Source organism: Somniosus microcephalus, chromosome 10, assembly GCF_052327205.1.
Source record: "Somniosus microcephalus isolate GS21.2 chromosome 10, FLI_Smic_1.0, whole genome shotgun sequence".
Taxonomy (NCBI): Eukaryota; Metazoa; Chordata; class Chondrichthyes; order Squaliformes; family Somniosidae; genus Somniosus; species Somniosus microcephalus.
The window spans coordinates 8,759,129-8,787,094 of NC_140996.1; the positions used below are offsets into that span (position 1 = coordinate 8,759,129).

General features: G+C 44.3%; 1 protein-coding gene across 4 annotated transcripts in view; it reads right to left on the bottom strand.

Annotated features, from left to right (window-relative positions):
- The window catches only part of pcca (propionyl-CoA carboxylase subunit alpha), a 554,750-nt gene that overhangs the window by 349,019 nt on the left and 177,765 nt on the right, over positions 1-27,966 (bottom strand). For all 4 annotated transcript variants that reach the window (XM_085998400.1, XM_085998401.1, XM_085998399.1 and 1 more), the window contains 6 exons: positions 26,279-26,381; positions 24,841-24,935; positions 20,929-21,079; positions 13,366-13,509; positions 12,767-12,841; positions 2,714-2,782 (listed from right to left, as the gene is read on the bottom strand). In XM_085998400.1, coding sequence (XP_085854526.1) covers positions 2,714-2,782; positions 12,767-12,841; positions 13,366-13,509; positions 20,929-21,079; positions 24,841-24,935; positions 26,279-26,381 — 637 coding nt within the window. The remainder of the gene's footprint in view (positions 1-2,713; positions 2,783-12,766; positions 12,842-13,365; positions 13,510-20,928; positions 21,080-24,840; positions 24,936-26,278; positions 26,382-27,966) is intronic.

A 27,966-nucleotide genomic window follows, 5' to 3' on the forward strand; every position in this document is an offset into this window, starting at 1 on the left:
GCTGCCTAGGATGCCAGAAGGTCCAAAACGCTCCACCACAAGCCCCTCTACATCCATGGGAGTGGCCCTCATCTCCCTGGCAAAGGGTGCACATCGACTTTGCTGGTCCATTTATGGACTCAATGTTATTAATCGCGGTTGATGCACACTCCAAGTGGCCGGAGGTAATAAAGATGTCCTCCACCACCACGGAAAAAACCATCACAGTATTAAGGACCATATTTGCCAGGAATGGGCTGCCAGAACAGATATGTTCTGATAATGGACCACAATTTGTGTCCGAAGAATTCAGAAAGTTCTTAAAAAACAATGGGGTTAAGCACTACACGTCCGCCCCATACCATCCCGCCACCAATGGATTGGCTGAAAGGTTTGTCCAGGCCTTCAAGAAGGCCATAAAGGCCATGGGTAATGAAGACATAAAACTTCAGCACAAGGTGGATAACTTCTTATTCGCATACAGGAATGCAACACATATGGTTACCAACCAAACTCCCGCCATGATGTTCTTCAATAGAAACCTAAGATGCCGGCTGGATTTGGTCAAGCCCAACATCAGAAGGGATGTGGAGAACCGGCAGTTTCAAGGCATGAATGAAAGGCCAACTAGGGCCTTCCAGATAGGTCAACAGGTTTTGGCCCGGGACTACCGTACCGAGAAATGGCAGCCTGGAACTATCTGCACACGACTAGGACCACTGATGTATACCGTGGACATCGGAGAAAGCATAATAAGGCACCATGCTGACCAAATCATAAAGTCATCCGAAAAGGGACAACCTACACCACAACTCTATACATCTAACGATGAAGTAGAGATACCCATATCTACCTCCGATCCGGTGATACTGGAACCTGATGAACCCGACACTGGCATTCAAGCCGAATCAGCCTTGCCAGAAGAACCTACTACACCACCAGAAACTACTACACCCCCGAGGCGTTATCCGGACCGAGTCAGGAAGCCTCCTGAGAGACTAACTTACAATTAATTAACTACAGCAATGTATATTATTTTGCTTATAACATGTAATTAATAATTACTTAAAATATGATGTACTGGTTAGCTAAAAGGGGAGGAATTGTGGTGTATGTGCCTTTAAGAGCCCCAGGTGTGCTGTAATGCCGGTAATTGCCACTCGGGCTATATAAGCCTGTATATTGTGTATATCCGTTAGAACCCCCCCCAGACTTTGCTTAGTAAATACCTATGAACCAACTCCTGTCTTCAGTGTCTTTATCAACACACGGACACTACATAAATGGCAATGGCAGAATGATTGATAGCTGCCATATGAGAGAAAATAAATGGAAAAAAAAAGATAGGGGCCGAGGTTATGATCTGAAATTGTTGAACTCGATGTTGAGTCCAGAAGGCTGTAAAGTGCCTAATCGGAAGATGAGGTGCTGTTCCTCGAGCTTACGCTGAGCTTCAGCGGAACAATGCAAGAGGCCGAGGACGGTGAGGTCAGAGTGGGAGTGGAGCGGCGAATTAAAGTGACAGGCGACTGGAAGCTCGGGGGTCACGCTTGCGGACTGAACGGAGGTGTTCCGCAAAGCGGTCACCCAATCTGCGTTTGGTCTCCCCAATGTAGAGGAGACCGCATCGTGAGCAGTGAATACAGTATACTAAATTGCAAGAAGTACAAGTAAATCGCTGTTTCACCTGGAAGGGGTGTTTGGGGCCCTGGTTTGTTTCTTAACTTGTCCCATTACCATCTCCTTTCCCCTTGCACCATCATCCCTGTTGTCCTTTAATCTCTCCTGCCTTCCACCCTATCACAGACCTTCCCTTTTGTTCTTTCCTCCCCTCCCCCCTTTCCCTGCCCCCACACTTGCTTAAAAACCTGTTCCATCGCCAGCTTTTTCCAGTTCTGACGAAGGGTCATCGCCCTGAAACATTAACTCTGTTTCTCTCTCCACAGATGCTGCCTGGCCTGCTGAGTATTTCCGGCATTTTCTGTTTTAATTACGGACACCCGACACAAGTAATTGGTAGGAGGTTTAGAGGGGAGTTGAGGGGAACTTTCTTCACCCAGAGGGTGGTGGGGGTCTGGGACTCACTGCCTGAAAGGGTGGGAGAGGCAGAAACCCTCATCACATTTAAAAAGTACTTGGATATGTACTTGAAGTGCGGTAACCTGCAGGGCTACGGACCAAGAGCTGGAAAGTGGGATTAGGCTGGAGAGCTCTTTGTCGGCCGGCACGGACACGATGGGCCGAATGGCCTCCTTCTGTGCCGTAAATTTCTATGATTCTGTGACCAATTTTCAGGTAATATGTTAGTTGCAATCTGAAGCGCAAACCTGCACCACCAAACAGCGGAATGCTGGTTTACTTCTGTAATTACTTTTCGAAAGAGCCGGCACAGGGTCGATGGGCTGAATTGCCTCCTTCTGTTCTGTACTATTCTATGATTCCATGATTCTAATTGCCCCATGTACTGAATTTTTGATCTTTCATTTAATTTCAAGCACAGGCCAAGAATTATATCACCTGGGAGAGGGATTAAAAAACAGAATTGCTTTAAACTGCTCTTGTGCATCCCCTAGTGATTAGTGAGGTTGGTACTGCCAGGGGCCCAAGAGTCAGTCACTTGCTGTGGTTTTGGCCAGGGATAGCGTGTAACATGAGCAGACAGTAACAAATGCCCTACGAAAAGCACACTACTATTCTTTCACTAAATTCATAAATTAAGTAAAAATGTACTAACTTTTGATATCATAGGATCGTAATAAATACTGATGTCACTTCCTTCTTGAATGCCACTGTCAATTCGGACCTACCGAAGAAAAACAAATTCAGATTGATTTAAGCACTTGTTCAAAAGTTTACCACAAAGTAATGTAATACATACACACCTATCAGACAAATACATTTTACAATATTAATACACATAAAACCAATGACTTGAGTGTGTCACTTAAGGGTAGCCCTTTACTAGAAGCCCTCAGACAGTTATGAATTTGACGAGCATTTATCAATTCAGCACCATACACTGCATATCTTACAATATTCCCATAATACCTTCACTCTAACAGTACAACAGTTATGCCTGTATTTCCCCAGAGTGATGACTGTTTACACAGCTTTTTTCCATAGCCTACTCGACATCTAGCCCACAGTCCCATTAAACAGGATGGCCATGGTATATAGCACAGGAGTTTGGTTTAACAAAAAGAAAATTAGCACATTGCAGATTCTAGTTTCCTTCGCTGTTTGACTTCATTAATGTTATATTGGGATTAGCTGTATGAAAACGGTTTTAAAATTACCTGCTCCTGGGGCATAAGTATTTATTAAATTGCTCTTGTCAAGATATAGCCTCCAAAGTATTTAAAAACTAATCAAAAAATTCGAGACAGATAGAATCGTCCCGGGGATCTTGAGAACAAAAAGCAAGTCCAAGCTACTGGAACAGCAGGGCTCCGAGATACAACATTGTGACAAAATAAACCCAAGGAAACTCTCACAGATCTTCACCAGGGGAAGAAACCCTCATAATAAACAGCAGCAGCACATCTGTTTGCAACGAGACAGATACAAGATGGTACTGTGATGCCTGCTACAAATTTTTTTATATTTTAATTTAGGTGATTGTCCAGGGGATTAAAATGTAGATTTTTTGGTCTGCTGCAGCCAGAGTCTGCTACAAAGATGTCTTTATTTCCAACACAGCGAGTGATTGAAGCTAGTTCGGAGAACATGTTGGCTGGTTTCAAATCAGCTTAATTTGCTTATCTAGCATTTTGCCCCCCCCGCCCCCCCCCCGTTTTCATTTTCTAGTATTTGCCGTTTGTTAGTTACGAACATATGGATAATGGCAGACTGGAAAAGACCCTCTGGTCCATCCAGCCAGTCCCACACGATTGTGGCACCTTGTGTATCACAATATGTAGACTCTCCACCCCACCCAAAAAACCATGTGATCTCCTGGGAGAGGCGAAAAATCATGATAAAAATTCAGGCCAATTTGGGGAACAAAATCTGGGAAATTCTTCTCTGACCCTCCCTCCCATGGCAATCAAAACTAGTTCAGATCACTCTGGCCTTGAATTCTATGCTGTACCTAACTTTTGCACAAGGTGATCTCCGCCCCAGCCGGAAACAGGTCCAGCTCTTGCTTCGATGAATGTATATGTTTGAAAGATCACTACGTTTTATCGCACAAATATGGTAGGGCTTGCATCAGTTTTGCCACATGATCTTTTAACTATAACCAGATCAGATAATAACCACACGATTGGAACGTTCAGCCCTTCGAGCCTGCTCCGCCATTCAATGAGATCATGGCTGATCTTCTGCCTCAACTCCATTCCCCGGCCCTATCGCCATATCCCTCGATGCCCTTACTAGTCACAAATCTATCGACTTCTGTGTTGAATATACCCAATGACTGAGCCTCCACCGCCCTCTGGGGTAGAGAATTCCAAAGATTCACCACCCTGTGTGTGAAGAAATTTCTTCTTATCTCAGTCCTGAATGGCCTACCCTTTATCCTGAGGCTGTGGCCCCTGGTTCTAGACTCCCCAGCCAGGGGAAACATTCTCCCAGCATCCACCTTATCAGGCCCTGTAATAATTTTGTATGCTTCTATGAGATCCCCTCTCATTCTTCTGAATTCAAGAGAATACAGGCCTAGTTTACTCAATCTCTTCTCATACGACAGTCCCGCCATCCCAGGAATCAAAATCGTGAACCTTCGTTGCACTCCCTCTATGGCAAGTATATCCTTCCTTAGATAAGGAGACCAAAATTGTACACAGTACTCCAGGTGTGGTCTCACCAAGGCCCTATATAGTTGGAGTAAGACTTCTTTACTCCTGTACTCAAATCCTCTTGTAATGAATGCCAGCATACCATTTGCCTTCCTAATGGCTTGCTGCACCTGCACATTCACTTTCAGTGACTCATGTACAAGGACACCCAGGTCCCTTTGAGCATCTGCATTCCCCAATCTTTCACCATTTAGGAAATACTCTGCCTTTCTGTTTTTTCTACCAAAGTGGATAACTTCACATTTATCCACATTATAATCCATCTGCCATGTTCTCGCCCACTCAGTGAACCTGTTGAGATCCCCTTGAAGCCTCTTCACATCCTCTTCACAACTGACACTGACACCTTTGGCCCATATCCCTTAATACCTTTGGTTAACAAAAAGTTAATTACAAGTTGTTGTTGTTGTTGCTGCTATCAATCTCAGATTTAACATTAAGAACTGATCGAGCATCAATTACCGTTTGCGGAAGAGAGTTCCAAACTTCTACCACCCTTTGTGTGTAGAAGTGTTTCCTAATTTCACTCCTGAAAGGTCTGGCTCTAATTTTTAGACTATGCCCCCTCGTCCTAGAATCCCCAACCAGCGGAAATAGTTTCTCTCTATCTACCCCATCTGTTCCCCTTAATATCCTGAAAACTTCGATCAGATCACCCCTTAACCTTCTAAATTCTAGGGAATAAAACCCTAATTTGTGTAATCGTTTCTCGTAACTTAACCTTTGAAGTCCGGGTATCAGTCTGGTAAATCCACGCTGCACTCCCTCCAAGGCCAATATATCCTACCGAAGGTGTGGTGCCCAGAAAAGAATGATCGTAACCAAAGTTTTTCAAATCACAACTCCCAACTTCAGTTAGTTAATAGTTAAAACTTGCCTGCAATCACTGTTCCTATTTCAATGGTTAGATGGAGGAAGGCTACTGGATGAAGTGCAGATGCATTTTTCAAAGCAGGGAAAGGTAAAATACTGGAAGAGCCAGTGCTAATGTGCAAAAGTACACCATCCGTTCTTATTGCCCATGGCTGTGGACTTCCAGTTTAACTATAATTTGCTTCCTCTTCACTGTCCCATCAAACACTCCCAGGGCAGGCACAGCACGGGTTAGATACAGAGTAAAGCTCACTCTACACTGTCCTATCAAACACTCCCAAGGCGGGTACATCACGGGTTAAATAGAGTAAAGTTTCCTCTACCCTGTCCCATCAAACACTCCCAAAGCAGGTACAGCATGGGTTAAATAGAGTAAAGCTCTCTCTACACTGTCCTATCAAACACTCCCAAGGCAGATACATCATGGGTTAAATAGAGTAAAGCTTCCTCTACCCTGTCCCATCAAACACTCCCAAAGCAGGTACAGCATGGGTTAAATAGAGTAAAGCTCCCTCTACATTGTCCCATCAAACACTCCCAGGGCAGGTACAGCACAGGTTAAATACAGAGTAAAGCTCCCTCTACACTGTCCCATCAGCTCTCTCAGGGCAGGTAAAGCACGGGTTAGATACACAGTAATGTTCCCTCTACACTGTTCCATCAACTCTCTCAGGGCAGGTACAGCACAGGTTAGATACAGAGTAAAGCTCCCTCTACACTGTTCCATCAAACACTCCCAGGGCAGGTAAAGCACGGGTTAGATACAGAGTAAAGCTCCCTCTACACTGTACCATCAAACACTCCCAGGGCAGGTACAGCACGGGTTAGATACAGAGTAAAGCTCCCTCTACACTGTACCATCAAACACTCCCAGGGCAGGTACAGCACGGGTTAGATACAGAGTAAAGTTCCCTCTACACTGTTCCATCAAACACTCCCAGGGAAGGTACAGCACGGGTTTAGATACAGAGTAAAGCTCCCTCTACACTGTCCCATCAAACACTCCCAGGGCACGTTCAGCACGGGTTAGATACAGAGTAAAGCTTCCTCTACAGTGTCCCATCAACTCTCTCAGGGCAGGTACAGCACGGGTTAGATACACAGTAATGTTCCCTCTACACTGTTCCATCAAACACTCCCAGGGCAGGTACAGTACGGGTTAGATACAGAGTAAATGCTCCCTCTACACTGTCCCATCAAACACTCCCAGGGCAGGTACAGCATGGGGTTAGATACAGAGTAAAGCTCCCTCTACACTGTCCCATCAAAGACTCCCAGGGCAGGTACAGCATGGGTTAGATACAGAGTAAAGCTCCCTCTACACTGTCCCATCAAACACTCCCAGGGCAGGTACAGCACGAGTTAGATATAGAGTAAAGCTCCCTCTACACTGTTCTAGCGACAAAACAGCATTGGTGGGTGGGACAGATTATTTTAAAACAATTCGCTGAGTGCTTGATCTCAGTAACAAATACCAAATATTTATTTCCCCGTGTATTTCTGTTGGTGAGAGGGGGGTGAAGGTTCCAATAGTGAATATTTTTGGTTCATGAAATTAGGAAACTGATGTAATGAGAATTCAGTATCTACCAGAAATAAAAAGCACATTTTCTTTGACCCTTCTGAATTTATATATTAAAGTAAGCAACATTCAGCGAGGCGATTTAGTCACATACTTTATTCAATTATTCAAGATTATAGCATTATTCCTACTTCACTTCCAGAAAATTCAGATGGAGAGGTGAAGAGAGGAAACAAAAATGCTTTTGACCCTCATCAGAACAAACTATAATCTCTTACTCATTCCTGTCCCTACAGTACAGCCCCCACAACTTAAAATGACAACGTTTAAAACAGCCAGTTATGTATATCGACCAAAAAGTGATAACCCATAAACATTTGTATTAACGTCAATTTCAAAGTTGCCGGTTGCAGCGTATTGCGTGCGTACGTGCGAATGACCAGGGTACACAGTCAGTTACTGGCACAGAATCCATCAGGTTCAGCAACATTAGAGTCTAGAGCAACGGTTAGTGTCAAAGTTGGGCAGTTAGTGCACGCGGTAAAGTTCAAAGTTAGCATTTCTTTTGTTCTGTGTCAATAGTCTCCACATATACACAGCTAACTCAGGGTGATAAAAAGCACCACCCAAACAGATTCAAATAATAAAAATAATTTAATTCCCGGTGGTTATACATCAGTTTGGTGCTTTCCCAGTCAGGTCAACACATATAATAAACCAGTGACGACAACTTTGTTGTTATATAACGTTGCTACTTTATTCCAGGCATCGCATATGGCAACAACAACTTGCATTTATAAGGCACCTTTAACGTAGTAAAACATCCCAAGGAGCTTCACAGGAGCGATTATCAAACAAAATTTGACACCGAGCCACATAAAAGAAAGACTTGCATTTCTACAGCACCTTTCACGACCTCAGGACGTCCAAAGCGCTTCACAGCCAATGAAGTACTTTTTGAAGTGTAGTCACTGTTGTAATGTAGGAAACGCGGCAGCCAATTTGCGCACAGCGAGCTCCCACAAACAGCAATGTGATAATCACTAGATAATCTGCTTAGTGATGTTGATTGAGGGATAAATATTGGCCAGGACACCGGGGAGAACTCCCCTGCACTTATTCGAAATAGTGCCATGGGTTCTTTCACCCGAGAGAGCAGACGGGGCCTCGGTTTATCGTCTCATCCGAAAGATGGCATCTCCAACAGCGCGGCGTTCCCTCACTGCAGTGGAGTGTCAGCCTAGATTTTTGTGCTGGAGTCCCTGGATAGTGGGATAAAGAGATATGAGAACAGGTGGGTCAACGACTTTTAAGGAGCGTCTTAAAGGAGGAAAGAAAGGTTTAGAGAGGCGGAGAGGTTTAGGGAAGGAATTCCAGAGCTTAGGGTCCAGGCAGCTGAAGGTACGGCCACCAATGGTGGGGCGATGAAAATCGGGGATGCGCAAGAGGCCAGAATTGGAGGAGCGCAGAGATCTTGGGGTGGGGAGGGTGGTTGTAGGGCTGGAGGAGGTTAGCAAGATAGGGAGGGGCGAGAGGCCATGGAGGGATTTGAACACAAGGTTGAAAATTTTAAAATCGAGGCATTGCCGGACCGGGAGCCTATGTAGGTCAACCAGCACAGTGGGTGAACAGGACTGGGTGCGAGTTAGGATACGGGCAGTGGATCACATTTGCTCACTATAAGCAGTGGGGACTGTACTACTGCTCTCCGGTGCTATGGCTACCAATGTGCCTACCACCACTGAAATTTCCCTTGCCAATGCAGATTTCTAACTTCCTGTACAACAATGAATCATTTTGAAAAATACCTTAAAAGGGACTAGTAATAAACAGATTAGCTAAGAGTTTGAGACATGTGTGCATGCAAATTAAGTTTTAGACATTATTTATGTTCCATTCTAAACCTTTTTACCCTGAAAAATCATCATGGGCTATAAGCTCCTTTCTTCCACCTCACTTGCTGATATTTTTATCTGAATTGTTACTGTGTCGTGCAATATTTGCCATTACGCTGTTAGTGACCACCAATTCTAGATAATGGAAAACCCTTTCTAAGAAAGAAAACAAACACAATTATGTGGGAGTAGCCCCTTGGCTCATGCTAATACTCAGTGCTAAATTCCAAGATTTTAATACTACCTCCAACTAATATTTAAATTTATTGCCATGGCAAAGGTCCCCCCCACCTCACCACCACCTCCGCCCCCCACCCGCACTCCCACCATTTTCAGCCAGACCAACAGAATGAACGCACGGTAATGGGACTTGCAAGAAAATTCTCCATCTGGGAAGGGATACAAGTTCAAAAATAATCAAGTAGAGGACCCAAATAAAAGACTCCCATTGACGAATGGAGACGAGGGTGATAGCCAGTCGACAATTCAAACTGCCCATGATGATTTTTCAGGGTAAAAAGGTTTAGAATGGAGCAGAAATAATGTCTAAAACTTAATTTGCATGCACACATGTCTCAAACTCTTAGCTAATCTATTTATTACTAGTCCCTTTTAAGGTATTTTTCAAAATGATTATTATTTGAATGGCAATAGATTGGGAGAAGGGGAAGTGCAAAGAGACCCCTGGGTGTCCTTGTGCACCAGTCGCTGAAGGTAAGTATGCAGGTGCAGCAGGCGGTTAAGAAGGCAAATGGTATGTTGGCCTTCGTAGCAAGAGGGTTCGAGTACAGGAACAAGGATGTCTTGCTACAGTTGTACAGGGCCTTGGTGAGACCGCACCTTGAGTATTGTGTGCAGTTTTGGTCACCTTACCTGAGGAAGGACGTTCTTGCCATGGAGGGAGTGCAGCGAAGATTCACCAGGCTGATACCTGGGATGGCAGGAATGACGTATGAGGAGCGATTGTGTCGATTGGGCTTATACTCACTGGAGTCTAGAGGATTGAGAGGGGATCTCATCGAAACCGATAAAATTCTGTCAGGTCTGGACAGACTAGATGCAGGAAGGATGTTTCTGATGGCCGGGGAGTCCAGAACCAGGGGTCATAGTCTAAGGATAAGGGGTAAGCCATTTAGGACTGAAATGAGGAGGAATTTCTTCACCCAGCGAGTAGTGAACCTGTGGAATTCTCTGCCACAGAGGGCGGTGGAGGCTAGTTCATTAAATATATTCAAGAAAGAGTTGGATATATTTCTTGAGGCTAAAGGGATCAAGGGATATGGGGAAAAGGCAGGGACAGGGTACTGAATTTGGATGATCAGCCATGATCTCATTGAATGGCAGAGCAGGCTCGAAGGGCCGAATGGCCTACTCCTGCTCCTATCTTCTATGTTTCTATGCTTCTATGCTCCATCCTTCCAGTGAATAAAAGAATGTGGAGACAAAAAAGTACAACTGATAGGGACGCTGGAGAGTCGTTCTATGAGTCCAGCAATCCCCAAAGGGTTAAAAATGTGTTTCATTCACTCACAAATGAAGGATACAATTGAACTGAAAGGTATCATCGGTGCGCCATTCTGTTAACGTGATAATTGGAGCAATTGCTTTAGCATTCTTAACTTTCCAAAATTGGCCCACCTCATCGCTACAACTCTACGTTTTCACGAGAGGAGAGGAAAGCACTGGACATGACCTACAAGTTAAGTGGGAAAACTTAACTGTATCGCGCACTCAGCTACTTGTCAAAACCCCTCACATGAAAAATAACTGTCACCTTATTGATATAAAACAGAATGAAGATAACGCAAGAGCAGGATAAATGTCAGATCCCACTCAACATAATCTGTTTCGCAATGTTCCGGAGCCTCCAGCGTAATTAAAAATTCTGCTTATCGGTACCCTGACAAGCTACGTGAAGCTATCAGGCGTCTCCCCACCCTTCATTCTCTATTCACCTCTCCCCTAAGCACTACTCCCAGTCTGCCTTGTTTACCTGACAAGTGACAGAACAATCTGATTAAATGTTTGCAGGGGGAGGGGGCTTGTGAGCTTCCATGACAGGCCAAAAGTGATCACCATGGAGATACATAATTACAGCTGTCAAAAGCATCTACTGTCCCGCTGGTATCAATTTGATTGCTCCCAGCAATAATGATAGACAAAGCTTAGTGCGCACTCCCCTGCACCCAATCACGTTATCTGTTGCTTGGTCCATTTAGCTGACATGCAACATTCACACAAGCAAATAACAGCAGTAAGCATAACATTTAAGGCATTTTAATTGTTTTTTTTCTTTATGCTGATGTCTTACAAGCGTAAGTGTTATTACATAAAACTCCTGCTGCAGCATTAATTGAAGGAGGATTTGGTGGGACAAGAACCGTAGGGGGTAGAATATGTCCATTATCACTTGTGCTTTCAACAGGTGGCACGTTTTAAAAACTGCAAATTGCAAAAACTTGCAAGGGCAAAAGGTTTGACATCATTTTATCTGGAGGCAAATGGCAAATTTCCCTGCATTCTCATTCATCCAAAAAAGCAGCTGCTGTATTTTCCTGCGCTTTCAGGAATCAGAAAGGCAATTACGTTTTCTTTTTTAGATATGAAACTCTGAAGGTGGCGACCTGGAGTTTCCGCTCGGGGGGCGCAATCGGCAAATTGCGGCCAGAATCCGCCAACTTGTCCAAGGTGAAATTGCGCTCAGGTTTCCGTGCAAACTCTTTGGCATAAGCCCGAAGGTCAAAGCTCCCGTGAATCAAGCAGCGTAATGGGTCAGAGTCACCAAAGCCCTAATTACGGTGTTACAGGTAATGAGTTTGGGAACCGTCTTTATCAACTCAGATGGTCATTTTTGGAATTCCGTGACATCTTCTTTGCTTTTCCATTACTATATATCTGATATGAATTTCTTTAATAAATGTTACTGAAATATAGTTCCGTTGAATGTGTGGGCTTTAGTAACATTACTTTTTCACTTGGAATCACAATTCAAACGGTGGTCCCGCTTCACAAAGAGGAGCGGGATGGCCGTGAAATGAGCCATTCACCAACTTTTTTAAACTGATTGATTGATTTCTGCGGCAGCAGAGCAGGACTCGTGGCTTCAATTGACCGTTGGTCAGGTGATTAATGCTGGATTAATGTGGCCATGGGTGTCTCTGAGAATCTGAACCAGCACAATTCAATGAAAGTCCCTGAACGAGCGCAATTGGCGGAAACTCGGTTTCCAAACCCGGCCTTTGGGGGGGGGTTTGACCAGTTTCGTGGGCGGGGCCTGGTTAGGGCGAAGGGATCATTCAACGGACTTAAAAGATCGCGTGGATACTTGGGCGCAACTCACTTATGTGCCTAAAATTCCACGGCCTTTTGCGCGACTTGACTTGGTCCCACCCAGTTTAAGCCGTTATCCGGGCGGGAATCATGTGGCGATTCCAGACTGGCGTTCCTTTGGAAAGTGCATTCAAATAAAAAAGCTCAATTACCTCTGGTAACCTTTATTCTTCAAACAGTGAGTGCGACATTTACTGAACGCCTCCTTATATTCTTTTTTTAGTTAAAACGGAGAAATGAATCACGAGGTTTCTAATGTTTTTGTATCTCACTGAGAAGTCCTAACTGATTTTGTTTAAATGTATAAAAACAGCTGTGGCTTTCATCAAAAGCCACTCAGCAAACAACACGGCGCTCAGACAACTTACATTGGGCACGTGCAAGGGTTCTTTATACTGGGAGAGGCGGCCAATCGAAGGCAGTCCAAAAGATTTGTAGGGATCCTAGAAAAGGAAGTTCAAACAAGAGGAAGCATTAACTTTAAAATAAAACACAGGAAACAAGGTTAACTGTTCATACAAGCTGGATCTATTGACAGGGCTATTTTTGATCACTTAAGGCATTAAATTACACGAGGAGCCTTTTCACTTCTCATTTTTATCACCGACCAAATGACCAATAAACACCTCTCCCATTCAAAAGATTTGCATCGGTTTCCTGATTAGCATAACAAGTTACAAAATTATTAGTGTGCCTTTAAAGACAACAGAGAAAGCAACAGCACAAAGCCTTCAGGATGTCAGAGGCAATTAAGCAAGGATCACTTTATGGAAGGAAAAGAACTAAAGTTTAGGGAAGCTGGCGGGGGAAGGGCGAGCTGTTGTCCAACCTGCATCATCTCGCACTAGCGATATCAAGCGTCTGCTTATTAATTTTATATTCCAACTTAATGACTAAGCAAGTCTATCCCAGCTCTAAATCCATCAGATGGCATTTGGCACGAACTGCGATGCCAACTAAAATTTACCTCTGCATACACTCTGCATTCAATTGCCCAGCCATTGATGGGGATATCAGCTTGCTTGTGGCAAAGTGGGTAACCCTTGGCAACGCGGATCATTTCTTGGACTAGGTCCAGGCCAGTAATGCATTCGGTGACAGGATGCTCAACCTGCAAGGTCACAAATTGCCAGTCATTAAGGGAAAAACAACGAAAGAAGAAAATCTACACAAAGCTGGAAAGTGCTGGAGCTCGCCAGCCAAGGACAAGACTGTTACTCCAGCCGTCACTTCTTATTTCATTATCTGTAAATGGAGACCTTAAACAAAAACAGAGAATCGAAAACACACACACACCCTCACACATACACACACTCAGACATACACACAGACATACACACACCCTCAGACACATACACACACCCTCACATACACACACCCACTCACATACACACACATACACACACCCTCACACATACACGCGCGCACACACATACACACATGTACAGACACATACACACATGTAGACACATACACAGACACCCTCACACAGACATACACACACCGTCACACACATACACATGCACACACCGTCACACATACACACCCTCAGACCACACACACACAGAGATGCAAACACACTCAACACACCCTCACACACACTCTCACGCGCACACACACAAAACACAGTTATGTAATCCTGTATGGTTTTAAGAAACGGTTATTAGCCTCTGTTGATAGGTCTGCTCTGTTACTTAACACTATATGCTCTGAAGTGTTCTGTGATTTCCTGACGAACAATTTATCCTAAATCTCATCCATTTGCCTGCTTCACCTAACCTGTCCTGACAAGCAACCAGATTAATGTAATCTTACATCAACCCAGTGCAGCAGAAATGAGCAGATGGATCCTTCAGGTTTTTTTTTCCCTCCAGACTAAACTGTGCAGTGCTTAGCATGCACAATAGCTGGGCTGAACCAATGCAGTCACTGTGCGATCAGCAAATTGCTGCTAACAGCTTCGCATGATGCTGTTAAGGGAATACCCAGTCTGAATACACATACTGGCCAGTCTAGGTCTCTAACCTCAGTCAGGATGGATATAGCAGAGGGAGGGAAAAAAGCAGGCATTTTTATCTTGACATTTGAAACCATGTAAATCAGATGGCTGCATTTCAAAAAATTCAATGTGGGTTTTCTGGATATAAGTGAATGTGCTGACATCCAGGTAAAACTCCAATGCTACCATTTTTAATGTCGAGCAAAATGTTACCAGACACTTGTTTACTGGCCGATTTCAGCAGAGACTGGCTCAGTATATACAGAGCAGATGGTGCAATTAACTCAGTACAGGCTTTTATTCCAAGGAAATTTTCTTCATAATTAACTGACATTTTGACATTTTTCTAATAAAAGTCATTACTTAAAGAGCAAACAGTTTGTACAGTGTAAATCTGGCAAATGGGACTGTGGAACAAGCAAACACATTTAATTCTTTTAAAGGATAATTTAGTTATCAGGCAACAGCACTCAATTTGTGTAATCAAAACTTCGACCATGACAAAACTGTTTTCTCTGCATTCCGAATGCTGCGTATGATAAACACTGAAAATCACAAACCTTTTTTTTATGCTTCAGCAATACCGCTGAACTGTCCCAATGTATATTTTCATCTTGTTGCAAAGATACTACACAAGACTCTCAATGGGTTTCTATATTTATAATACGAGCTGGACTGACCACCTTTCCCAGTTGGACCAAACTGGTCAAATGAAGAATGTTTAAAAAAAAAAGAATGCATGACCAGAAAAGGAGCTGTAAGATATAGCCTGCCAAAAAAACTGCTCACGAGCCATGATACTGCTACATGAAGTCTTCAGAACCAATTCTCAGTGGCTCAGCTCACTACTATGTTGCCTACTGTGGCTTTTTAGCCGTACATATCAAAGGAGAGAAACCGGCCGAGGCTCCAGCTCTTGATAAAGATCCAGTGATCCCCAGCCCCCTTGCTGAAAGTGCATGTATGCAGCATTTGGATGCGATGAGGATCGGCCTCTGTGGTACCCAGCGTGGTAGATTAGCCTGCTGAAGCTCACTGTCCAAAAGGTACCACATTAAGAAATGGCCGCTTGGGATGATTATCAAGGGAGGCTTCTCAAACCATTCCAACAAAAGGCAGCAATTCATGCTGCCCCATAAATGGAGATTCTTGAAATCTACCGGGGGCAGGGTTCGGGGGGTGGGCTAATTAAAGAACCATTTCCTAGATGGTTGGCTGCCTTTGGATCCCTCGGTGCTTAAAAACATAATCTAGTAAGAAACCAACAACAGCTCACTTTGCAACCAAAGCTTTTCAGACATTCACCAAGGTGAGAGACGGTATAGCAATTCACAACGAGCTTGGGAGAAGGATCCTGGGGTAGAGCCCATCACCTTCAATTGGTCAGCAACTTGGTCAAATGCATAAAAAGATAGAAAGATCTTGCATTTATAAAGCGCCTTTCACGACCTCGGGGCCTCCCAAAGCGCTTTACTGCCAATGAAGTACTTTTGAAGTACTGTTGTAATATAGGAAACGCGGCAGCCAATCTGCGCACAGCAAGCTCCCACAAATGGCAATGTGATAATGACAAGCCCGTCTGTTTTGGTGATGTTGGTGGAGGGATAAATATTGGCCACGACCCCGGGGAGAACTCCCCTGCTCTTCTTCGAAATGGTGCCTTGGGATCTTTTACATCCCAAGAGGGCAGTTTACCATCTCATCTGAAAGACGGCATCTCCAACAGTGCAGCACTCCCTCAGTACTGCACTGGGAGTGTCAGCCTAGATTTTGTGCTCAAGATTTTTAATGCAGCAATAATATCTAGCAGTGTATATATTAACCAATTCAATTCTAAACCCTCCGCAGGTTATATCCCACTCCACACAGAATATCTAAATTGGATTACTTGCCAGAGGATAGATGTTGTCTCAGAAGTGAGTATTCTCCTTCACATTCTGCAGCAGTTAGCAAAATCTTCCACTTTTTGAAAACCATAAATGAACACAATAGCCAAGGCAACTGGGGTAACAATTGATAACAAACCTGAAATATTTTTATTGCAATTACTCTCTGATATCGAAACTTCACAGTGATCACAGAGAATGATTCCATCAGCATAATTGGCAGCAAAGAGGCTTATTGTCCTGCCATGGTAATCATGGAAGCCACCTGGGTAATCCTACTAGGTGAATGAAGTCCTTAAAATAATGGACGTAGAGCCTGGTGTTTTTCATGGGAATACACAAAGTCCATTAGGTACAGAAATGAGCAATGGAGGTATATAGTTAGGAATCAATCTCTCTACCAGAGCCTGGGAATGCAGGGGGCTGCATTTCCAACACATCCAGGGTTAGAGCAGGGAACTTGGCGTTCTCCTTTCTGCTCGTCATTTGGAAGTGGTAACAACCCTGAGGGTGATGGTGGAGGCGGAGGCGGATAGAAAGACCTGAGAGGACGTGCAAAAGTTGACTCCATGTTTCTGGATGATGCTACTGAGGGATAGCACACAAACCATTAACAGGAGGGGCCAAGAATGGGAGTATATGACTGATCACTGCGGGCACAGTAAGAAAAGCCATGAAAGGAGATGTGGTAGCTCTCTCGATGCGACAGACTGGAGTGGAATGATGAATCAGCATAGGAACAGGAGGAGGCCATTCAGCCACCGCCTTTCAATTAGATCATGACAGATCTGTATATTAACTCCATTTACCACCTTGATTCCATATCCCTTAATACCCTTACTTATCAATTGACCCCCAGCCTCAACAGATTTTGGGGGGGAGAGTTCCAGATTGCTACCACCCTTTGTGTGAAGAAGTGCTTCCTGACATCGCCCCTGAACGGCCTGGCTCTAATTTTAAGGTTATGCCCCCTTGTTCTGGACTCCCCCCACCAGAGGAAATAGTTTCTATCAACTCCTTTAATCACCTCGTTTAGATCACCCCTTAATCTTCTATACTCAAAAGAATTAAAGCCTAATCTCTACAATACCAAGAAATATTTCAAAATGTTGATGCGAGTGCTGTTCGCTTTCTTGTACAGCACAATGTCTCAACTTTACGAGTGGGTCTGATAAATTGGGAATAATAGTAAAGAATGTTATGGACAAAACTCAAATCAAGTAATTTCCTCCCATTCTGCTGCCAAAAGGAGTGGCAAGATTAAGATAAACATTTAAAAAACATCCTGATTCAATCAGTATTCAAAAGCTGAAATTGTGATCAGTACAGTGTATGTGCAACACCTCAGGAGTGTGTGAGCACCTCTCTTTCGGGTCACCAGGAAACACCCATCCTCTAAACTGGGTGTGAGATTTCAGATTCTCAACATCAGTCCACTACGCAACAACTGTCCACTTTTACCATTCAAACTCAACACAATTACTTAAAATAGGCAAAAGATCACCATAAAACTGCTATCTAAATGAAACAGTTACTTCAACTTAATTCACCAAATTCTGCTTTTAAAGGCAGAATTAAGAAATTAAAGAATGGAGAAAGAAAACGAAAGAAAGAAAAAGAAAGAAATCCAATTAGTCCCACCCCCCTGCTATTTCCCCACAGCCCTGCAAATTCTCCCTTTCAAGTATATATCCAATTCCCTTTTGAAATTTGCTATTGAATATGCTTTCAGGCAGTGCATTCCAGATCATAGCAACACACTGCGTAAAAAAAAGTCTTCTCATCTCCCCATTGGATGTTTTGCCAATTACCTTCAATCTGTGTCCTCTGGTTACTGACCTTCCTGCCACTGGAAACAGTTTCTCCTTATTTACTCTATCGAAACCCTTCCCAATTTTGATCAGATCTATTAAATCTCCCCTTAACCTTCCCTGCTCCAAGGAGAACAACCCCAGCCTCTCCATGCAACTTCTCATTCTAATTTATTCCCCTTTCCTTCTGAAGGTGCTGACGCTCACTGCGAACAGTTCTAAAGGTGCTGGCTGCCCTCTAGTACCTGAACCAAGTGGCAAATCTGCACGTGAAGCTAGACAGTGAAGTTTGAGAGGCCTTTTGACTGTCCTCACTTTATGCTCCAAGTGTGCTTTCCAGCAGGAGTCAGTGAATAAGCGATGAGAAGCAAGATCGCTGCTTGATTGCTCCCCCTCCCAGAGCAGTCACGCCATCTGTAGAGCTGCTGCCGTCATACCAGCTGAGATCAGCTGACGGAATGGGGATTGAATTTGTGATCTATCCAACCCACACCTGCTAGTTCACTTTACCAGTTCAGCATTTGAGGGACTCTCTCAGGTGGACGTAAAAGGTCCCACGGCACTAATTTGAAGAAGAGCAGGGGGGTTCTTCCCGGTGTCCTGGGGCCAATATTTATCCCTCAACCAACATCACTAAAAACAGATGATCTGATCATGATCTCATTGCTGTTTGTGGGACCTTGCTGCGCGTAAAATTGGCTGACGCGTTTCCTAAATCATTCAGCCCATCGTGCCTGAACCGGCTCTTTGAAAGAACTATCCAATTAGTCCCACTCCCCTGCCCTTTCACCAATGCCTTGCAAATGTTTCCTTTTCAAGTTTATATCCAATTCACTTTTGGAAGTTACTATTGAATCTGCTTCCACCGCCCTTTCAGGTAGCGCATTTCAGATCATCATAACTCACTGTGTAAAAAATGTTCTCATTTCCCCACTGGATCTTTTGTCAATTATCTTAAATCTGTGTCCTCTGGTTACCGACCCTCCTGCCGCTGGGAACAGTTTCTCCCTATCGAATCTATCAGAAGCCCTCATAATTTTGAACACCTCTATTAAATCTCTCAAAAACCTTCTCTGCTCTAAGGAGGACAACCCCAGCTTCTCCAGTCTCTCCACGTAACTGAAGCCTCTCATCCCTGGTACCATTCTGGTAAATCTCCTCTGTATACTCAACTACTTTTCCTCCTGTGAAATAACTCGGAGATCCTTAAAGGGATAGATAAACAAAATATTAAGGAAACCATTTTAATATCAAACAGCAACAGGCTAATCCTGACAAAGTATCTTTCCTATTTTTGTAATAAAAAGATTACGATCACAGTGAAGAGCAAAGCCGAACGACGGTTAAACTTCAAGCTTCTATGTAAATATTGTTCCCTTTTTTTTCTATTTTAAATCAAAACACACATTTTTTTGTTATCCATAAAACACATCTCATTAGTCAGGGTAAGTAGACTGCTGCTTTGAAAAACATTTTCAAAAAGGCTTGTGTTTTATTGCTGACACCAACATAAATTTTAGTGCAACACAGCATGCATCCAGCGCTGCAAAAATTGAAAGGAAATTTTGGCTGCCAAGTGGGAAAAATATCAAAGCGCTGTGGCTAGCTACATACTGGGGACCCTCTGCGGCACTTAACTGTACCCTCCTCAAGGTATTTAAGGTCACTAGCAAGCAAGGGGTAAAGCGAATACACCAACCAAAGCAGCAATTACATACAATTCACAGCACAGAAACAGGCCATTCGGCCCAACTGGTCCGTGCCGGTGTTTCTGCTCCACACGAGCCTCCTCCCACCACTCTTCATCTCACCCTGTCAGCACATCCTTCTATTCCTTTCTCCCTCATGTGTTTATCCAGCTTCCCCTAAAATGCATCTCTGCTATTCGCCTCAACCACTCCCTGTGGTAGCGAGTTCCACATTCTCACCACTCTCTGGGTAAAGAAGTTTCTCCTGAATTCCCGATTGGGTTTATTAGTGACTATCTTATATTTATGGCCCCTAGTTCTGGTCTCCCCCACAAGTGGAAACATCTTCTCTATGTCTACCCGATCAAACCTTTTAATAATCTTAAAGACCTCTATCACCCCTCAGTCTTCTCTTTTCTAGAGAAAAGAGTCCCAGCCTGTTCAATATTTGGGTTATCCGCGTACTAAACCCCCCCCCACCCCACTCGTTCCCAACACGTCAGAACATTCAAATTCCCCCTAGTTGTCTACATAACTGATTACACTTAAAGAAGATATAAAAATGCAAATTCTTTCTTCTTCCAAATCAGAGTTCCACATTCTCACCAGTCTCTGGGGAAAGAGCTTCCTCCTGAATTCCCCATTGGATCTATTGCTAATAATCGGCTGCGGCTGTTCTCTTTGGAACAGAGGAGGCTGAGGGGAGACTTAATTGAGGTGTATAAAGATATGAGGGGCCTAGATAGAGTGGATAGGAAGGACCTATATCCCTTAGCAGAGAGGTCAATAACCAGGGGCACAGATTTAAAGTAATTGATCGGAGGTTTAGAGGGGAGTTGAGGGGAACTTTCTTCACCCAGAGGGTGGTGGGGGTCTGGAACTCACTGCCTGAAAGGGTGGTAGAGGCAGAGACCCTCATCACATTTAAAAAGTACTTGGATATGCACTTGAAGTGCCGTAACCTACAGGGCTACGGACCAAGAGCTGGAAAGTGGGATTAGGCTGGAGAGCTCTTTTTCGACCGGCACAGACACGATGGGCCAAATGGCCTCCTTCTGTGCCGTAAATTTCTATGATTCTATGAATTCGCCTCTTCATATCTTATCTTCCTGAGCAGTTCAAATGAAAGGAGGAGTCTTTCTATACCTGAAGTCGGGTGTTCATTTCTAAGAAATAAAAGTTCTTCTTAGAATCCACAAGGAATTCAACTGTGCCAGCAGAGGAATATTTGACAGCTCTCGCCAACGTCACTGCTTGTTCTCCCATCGCTCTTCGAGTCTCTGGGTCCAGAAAGGTGCTGCATTAAAGGAAAGAAAATAATTATCAGCACCGAGACAAAACCTTTTGGCACCAACTGAGGTGTCAGCCGTGGCTCGGTGGGTAACACACTCGCCTCTGAAGGCTGTGGTTCAGTCCCACTCCAGAGGCTTGAGCACAAATTCTAGGCCGATACCCCAGTGCAGTACTGAGGGAGTGCTGCACTGTCGGAGGGGCAGTGCTGAGGGAGCACCGCACTGTCGGAGGGGCAGTACTGAGGGAGCGCCGCACTGTCGGAGGGGCAGTACTGAGGGAGCGCCGCACTGTCGGAGGGCCAGTACTGAGGGAGCGCCGCACTGTGGGAGGGGTAATACTGAGGGAGCGCCGCTCTGTTGGAGGGGCAGTACTGAGGGAGTGCTGCACTGTCGGAGGTGCCATCTTTCGGATGAGGCCTTAAACCGAGGCCCTGTCTGCCCTCACAGGTTGACGTAAATGATCCCATGGCACTATTTCAAAGAGGAGCAGGGGAGTTCTCCCCGATGTCCTGGGGCCAATATTTATCCCGCAACCAACATAACAAAAACAGATTATCTGGTCATTATCACATTGCTGTTTGTGGGAGCTTGCTGTGCGCACATTGGCTGCCACATTTCCTACATTACAACAGTGACTACACGTCAAAAAGTACTTAATTGGCTGTAAAGCACTTTGGAACGTACTGAGGTTGTGAAAGGCGCTATAGAAAGTTTTTTCTTTCTTTCTAATGCCAACCACTAACAATAAACAACATGAATTTATACATGTGTCTTTAATATAAAAAAATCCCACGGCATTTCATAATGGAAGAGAGTCATGGAAGTGTGATCAAAAATCTGGTCCAAAAGATATTGAGAAGGCTTTTAAAGAAAGGCTGCGTCTGAATTGTCACACTGCTTGTCCGACATCCAGTATTGGATGAGCAGAACTTTCCTCCAATTAAATATTTTGATGACCGAGGCCATTGTCTTCAGTCCCTGCCAAACACACTCCATTCCCTAGCCACCGAATCCATCCCTCTCCCTAGCCACCGAATCCATCCCTCTCCCTAGCCACCGAATCCATCCCTCTCCCTAGCCACCGAATCCATCCCTCTCCCTAGCCACCGAATCCATCCCTCTCCCTAGCCACCGAATCCATCCCTCTCCCTCGCCACCGAATCCATCCCTCTCCCTGGTCACTGCCTGAAGCTGAACCTTGGCAATCTTCCCTCTCATTTATATTTGTTGCGCGGCTGCGCATACGCAGTATATTTTCCAATGGCAGCAGCTGATGACCAGCCTGTGCGGGACATCCCGATTGGCGCGTGGCCGCATACCTTCGGGGGGGCACTGAACTATGGCACCCTATTTGACCACGAGCTGAGCTTCCGACCCCATATCCTCTTCATCACTCAGACCGCCTACTTCCACCTCCGTAGCATCGCCCGTCTCCGCCCCTGCCTCATCTCATCTGCCGCTGAAGCCCTCATCCCATTCCTTTGTTACCTCTAGACTTGACTATTCCAATGCTTTTCTGGCCGGCCTCCCACCTTGCACCCTCCGTAAACCTGAGCTCATCCAAACCTCTGCTGCCTGTATCCTAACTCGCACCAAGTCCCGTTCACCCATCACTTCCATGCTCGCTGACCTACTCTGGCTACTTGTCCGGCAACGCCTCAGTTTTAAAATTCTCATCCTTGTTTTCAAATCCCTCCATGGCCTCGCTCCTCCCTATCTCTGTAACCCTCCTAAAAACCCTACAACCCTCCGAGATCCCTGCACTCCTCCGATTCTGGCCTCTTGCGCAACCCCAGTTTTCACTGCCCCTCCATTCGTGGCCGTGCCTTCAGCTGCCTGGGCCCTAAGCTCTGGAATTCCCTCCCTAAACCTCTCCACCTCTTTCCTCCTTTCAGATGTTTCTTAAAACCTCTCTCTTTGACCAAGCTTTTGGTCATCTGTCCTAATATCTCATGTGGCTCGGTGTCAAATTTTGTTTGATTAACGCTCCTGTGAAGCGCCGCGGGACGTTTTACTGCATTAAAGGCGTTATATGAATGCAAGTTGTTGTTGCATGGCTTCGTACTACGTTGAGACACGGCCTGTTAGACAATCTTGAGAAACTGCTTCGCTTTGACTAGTAAATCTCAAATTAATCTGAGGCAGGATAGTATCATGCAAAGCGGCTTTTCCAGATGTAGTGCTAAATCTATAAATGGACCTTGCAGAAATTCCCTTTAGTGTGAGGAGTAGACGACGTAAAAAAGCTGCAGCCTGTAACTTCAACACAAAGGAGGTGTTTTCAGATGCAGGTGCAGCAGGCAGAGAGCATGCCTTTTGATCATCCCCATTTTGGACCCCAGTAATTTACACTGCTGGGGAAGCATCGTCAACGTGGCTGCGCCTACCTCTGATGTTTTGAAAGAGACGGGAAAAAAAGACAGAAATAACAACAGAAAATGCTGGAAAAACTCAGCAGGCCAGGCAACATCCGTGGAGAGAAAATAGAGTCAACGTTTCGGGTCAAAACCCTTTATCAAGACTAAAGAGGCACAGGGAATGAAATAGATCAAGAGGCCAGGCTGGGAGAGAACAAAAGAGAAGAGACATTAAGAGGTATTCAAAACGAGACGAGATGGTGATAGGACTAGTGGAGACAAAAGACAGCTCTAGATTAGGATCCGAAAAAAAGAGACAGATTTGTCTTACTTTCTGTTTTGTTTAATCCGTCCCACTTTAACTCTGTATATGCAGCTTTCCGATATGGACACGCTTAATTTAAAATCTATTCTGACCAGCGTCTCAAGGAATCACCTCTGTTCGTTTGACGGGAAAAAAACACTGTAACTGCAAGATTCTCACACCAAATGTAATGAGGGGGGGGGAAATATCTTTCAGTGTTTAAAAATGTAACACTTGAAAATAAAACATTCCATAATTCTTCAAAAACATTATTCGCCATTGTAAGAAGTAATTCTGACTCCTGAACGCAGCATATGTAGGAAGATAACCTAAACGTATAATGTTGCGATCTGTAATTCAGTATCAGTAGCAGAAATAATTTTCAGCTGCGAAAACATATTAACATGGTTATTATCAACATTTACTGACAAATCTAGAGCACTTCTTTCACTAGTCTGCATGAGAAAGCTACTTTGACATTGCCTTCTTATTCTCTTTAAGACTGGATTCTCCCTGTTCATGTCACTCCATGGAAGCAAATAGGCATTTCCGTCTTTCTCAGGTGTCAGCTGTGGCTCAGTGGGCAGCACTCTCGCCTCCGAGTCAGAAGGTTGTGGGTTCAAGTCCCGCTCCAGAGATTTGAGCACAAAAATCGGGGGGAGGGGGAAACTCCCAGTGCCAGTACCAAGCCCCATGTGCCCTCACTGGTGAACGTAAAAAATCCCATGGCACGATTTTGAAGAAGAGCAGGGGAGTTCTCCCCAGTGTCCTAGCCAATATTTATAGCTCAACCAACGTCACTAAAAAACAGATGCTCTGGTCATTATCACATTGCTGTTTGTGGGAGCTTGCTGTGCGCAGATTGGCTGCTGCATTTCCTGCATTACAACAGTGACGACACTTCAAAAGTACTTCATTGGGTATAAAGCACTTTGGGATGCCCTGGGGTCGTAAAAGGTGCTATATAAATCCAAGTTCTTTCTTTCTTTATTAAAAACTAAGATCCAAAAATTGGATAATTTGAGTTTCTGTCACTCAAGATTTTAATGAAGAGCAAAATCTAAAAAGTATGGTATTAATGGAAGGCTTTGTTAAAATAACTCACCTTGGGGCCTCTTCAACTACTTTCTGATTTCTTCTCTGAATGGAGCACTCTCTCTCGTTCAGCCAGAGCGTGTTGCCGTGTTTGTCTCCTATAATCTATGGAAAAACAATTATGCTATTGAAAAGCAATTGTTTTTTATTTTATTTGTATGTCACTGATGTAATCAGCCAGATAAAAGCACAATTAACATGTCAAACCAAAACAGCACTGTCCATCAAATCTCTGGATTCTGATTTTTCTTTCCCCAGTGAAATTTTAACTTCCATTTACCGTGTGAACACAGATTTTTTTTTCACTTAACGTTCTGCAAATGCTTGCCATTCTAACAGTTTTTGCATAATTTTTCAAACTTCCTGGTATAAATGTGGTCTTTTCTATTATTCTACTCTCTACCCGTCTTTTATTTATTTTTTGTCTCTTTCCGAATGCCATCTTTCTTCAAGCTCCAAATCCCACAAGCTCAAGACATCATGCGCACTATAACTTTAGCCCCAGATGTCCTGAGGTACCTCAACCTGTGCACTTATTCTTTGTGTGCCAGCGTTCACAGTAAGCATTTCACAGACAATTTAAGTTCAGGGGCATTTTTTTTTTAAATTGAACTCCTAATTCTTCCATTTCCAATGCTGAACCTTGAAACATAATATTTGCTGAGATTCAATGCTGAGCACCAATCATGCAATGAATACAATGGTTTCTTTTTAAAAAATTTAATAGCTGGTTTGTGACAGTGAGAAGACACAATTTTTGCGATTAATAAACCTGTTTTTTGAGGGAACTTTCAACTCATCTCTAATGCTAGCCAACGGAATTTTTCCATTACAAACAGCCAGTCCCGTCGCCAAATACTCCCAGGCAAGGCAGAACACAGTTAAATACGGAGTAGAGCTCGCCGTATTCTGCCCCAACAATGTGCCTCAGCTCCAGTCTAAAGCAGTAGCACCACCTCACACCACCACCACCCCCTCCCACCGACTGCGTACATCTAACATTCTCCACTTCCTTAAACCCAAGTGAAAGTCAATTTAGTGGCAAATTAGGGAGCAGTTTTGTGTTGCATTAAATATGCCCATTAGGAACTGGATCAAACTGTGCAAATTCATTACACTCAGGGCCCTTACAGTCAGAGACTTTCATCCCGTCTGCTATTGGCTAGATTTGAAGCCATGTCCCACAGGTGAAAAGCCAGTGATTGAGCCATCCAGTTCTTCAAATAAACCTCAGTTTTAATTACAAGCCTTTCTTGACAAGTCTTCAATTAGCGTTAGGGAATTGAACACTTTCCATTTTTATCACTCACTCTTAGGTTCATGTCTCGCAGAGCTGGGTACAGTACACAGCAAAGCTCCCACTATTACGCCCCAAACACAAAAGAGCATGACATTTTAACAATTTCCCCAAACCAGCCATTCAATAGCCTCTCTAAACATTCATTAACCTGAATTTCAATGTGGCGAGGATTATCGATGAACTTCTCGATCAAGAGGCGATCATCACCAAAACTTGAAGCAGCTTCTTGCGATGAAAATCTAAACCCTTCCCTACAGGAATGGGGGAGAAAAAATAATTTACCAGAGTGCAGTTTTTATTTTAAACTTTAGCATTATATTTCAATTACTTTTAAAAATCATTGCAGACAGATGATGCATTGCATTAATAAAATGGTGAAGGAATTTTTTTCACATTGTGCAGTGAAGTGACCGAGTGTTCATTGTCCTCCATTTAAACAACGGGCTGAATAGAAGAATGAGACTATTTCAGCATTCACATGCTTTAGATTTTACACTACTTGATAAAAATCTGTACATCTCAAATGCCAATAAAATTAGGATTCAAGCAGTGTAAAAAAAACCCACAGAATTTCGAGTGTTTTGAATTCTGCTGCTTTCAATAGAGCAGATAAAAATCTGTTTTTCTGGAAGTTCTGGGTTCATTTCCTTGCTTCTCGTGTACCCACAGTCTAATTAAAATTCATTTCAATCTCCCCCCGAAGACTTGGTTTGTAAAAGCAGTGCATAACTTAAGTCGGACAGATCAGAAGGCTCTCGGGTGTGAGCCACGGCTTTGGCGAGTTCGCCGATCTCAGCCGAAGTACAAGTGCTGTAATTAGTGTCAGAACCCTCAGCCATGGCTCGCCTCTGGGTCAGAAGGTTGTGGGTTCAAGGCCCACACCAGAGACTTCAGCACAAAATCTAGGCTGACACTCCCAGTGTTGTACGGAGGGGGTGCTGCACTGTCGGAGGCGCCATCTTTCGGATGAGACGTTAAACCTGGACGTAAAAGATCCCACGGCCACTATTTCGAAGAGGAGCAGGGGGAGTTCTCCCCGGTGTCCTCAGGGGGCCAATATTTACCCCTCAATCAACTGTGGTAAACCACTGTTTGTATTCCTGTTTGCCCTGTTTGTATTCCACTGTGTACGTGCCTGGACATGCCTCGGCTGACTCCTCCCACAGGTCCTAGTATAAAGGTGACTGCTCCCCAGCCCTTGTATCCTGGACCGGTCGACCACTCGAGGCAGACCTCCATTCTGTTGTTAATAAAAGCCTTTAGTTACTCTTCTAACTCTCAGTCTTTTATGAGTAATTGATAGCGCATCAATTTTATTAACAACATTTTTATAATGGAGAAGATCCTCACACCAGCATGCCTGGACTTAGATCATCGGGAGGCGGACTCATCCACCAAGTTTACTCACTGGCTTAAGTGTTTCGAAAAATTCCTGACCGCCTCCGAAGCAATCAAATCGGACGAGGACAAACTGGATGTCCTGACCTCCAAAGTGAACCACCGAGTGTACTCGGTCATCCAAGACGCGACCTCGTACGCGGATGCTATCAAGCTCCTCAAGGACCAGTACACGCGCCCAGTGAACGAAGTGTACGCCAGGCACCTCCTGGGGAGTCGTAAACAACAACCTGGGGAATCGACCGTGGAATACCTTCAGGCACTGTCTGTGCTTGGCCGGGCCTGTGGTTGTAAGGATGTAAAGGCCGCCGTGTACACAGAGGAACTTATCCGGGACGCTTTTGTAGCGGGCCACAGATCCAATTACACACGACAGCGACTGTTGGAGCAGAGTAACCTCGACCTCAACAAGGCCTCTGAACTCGCACTATCGTTGGA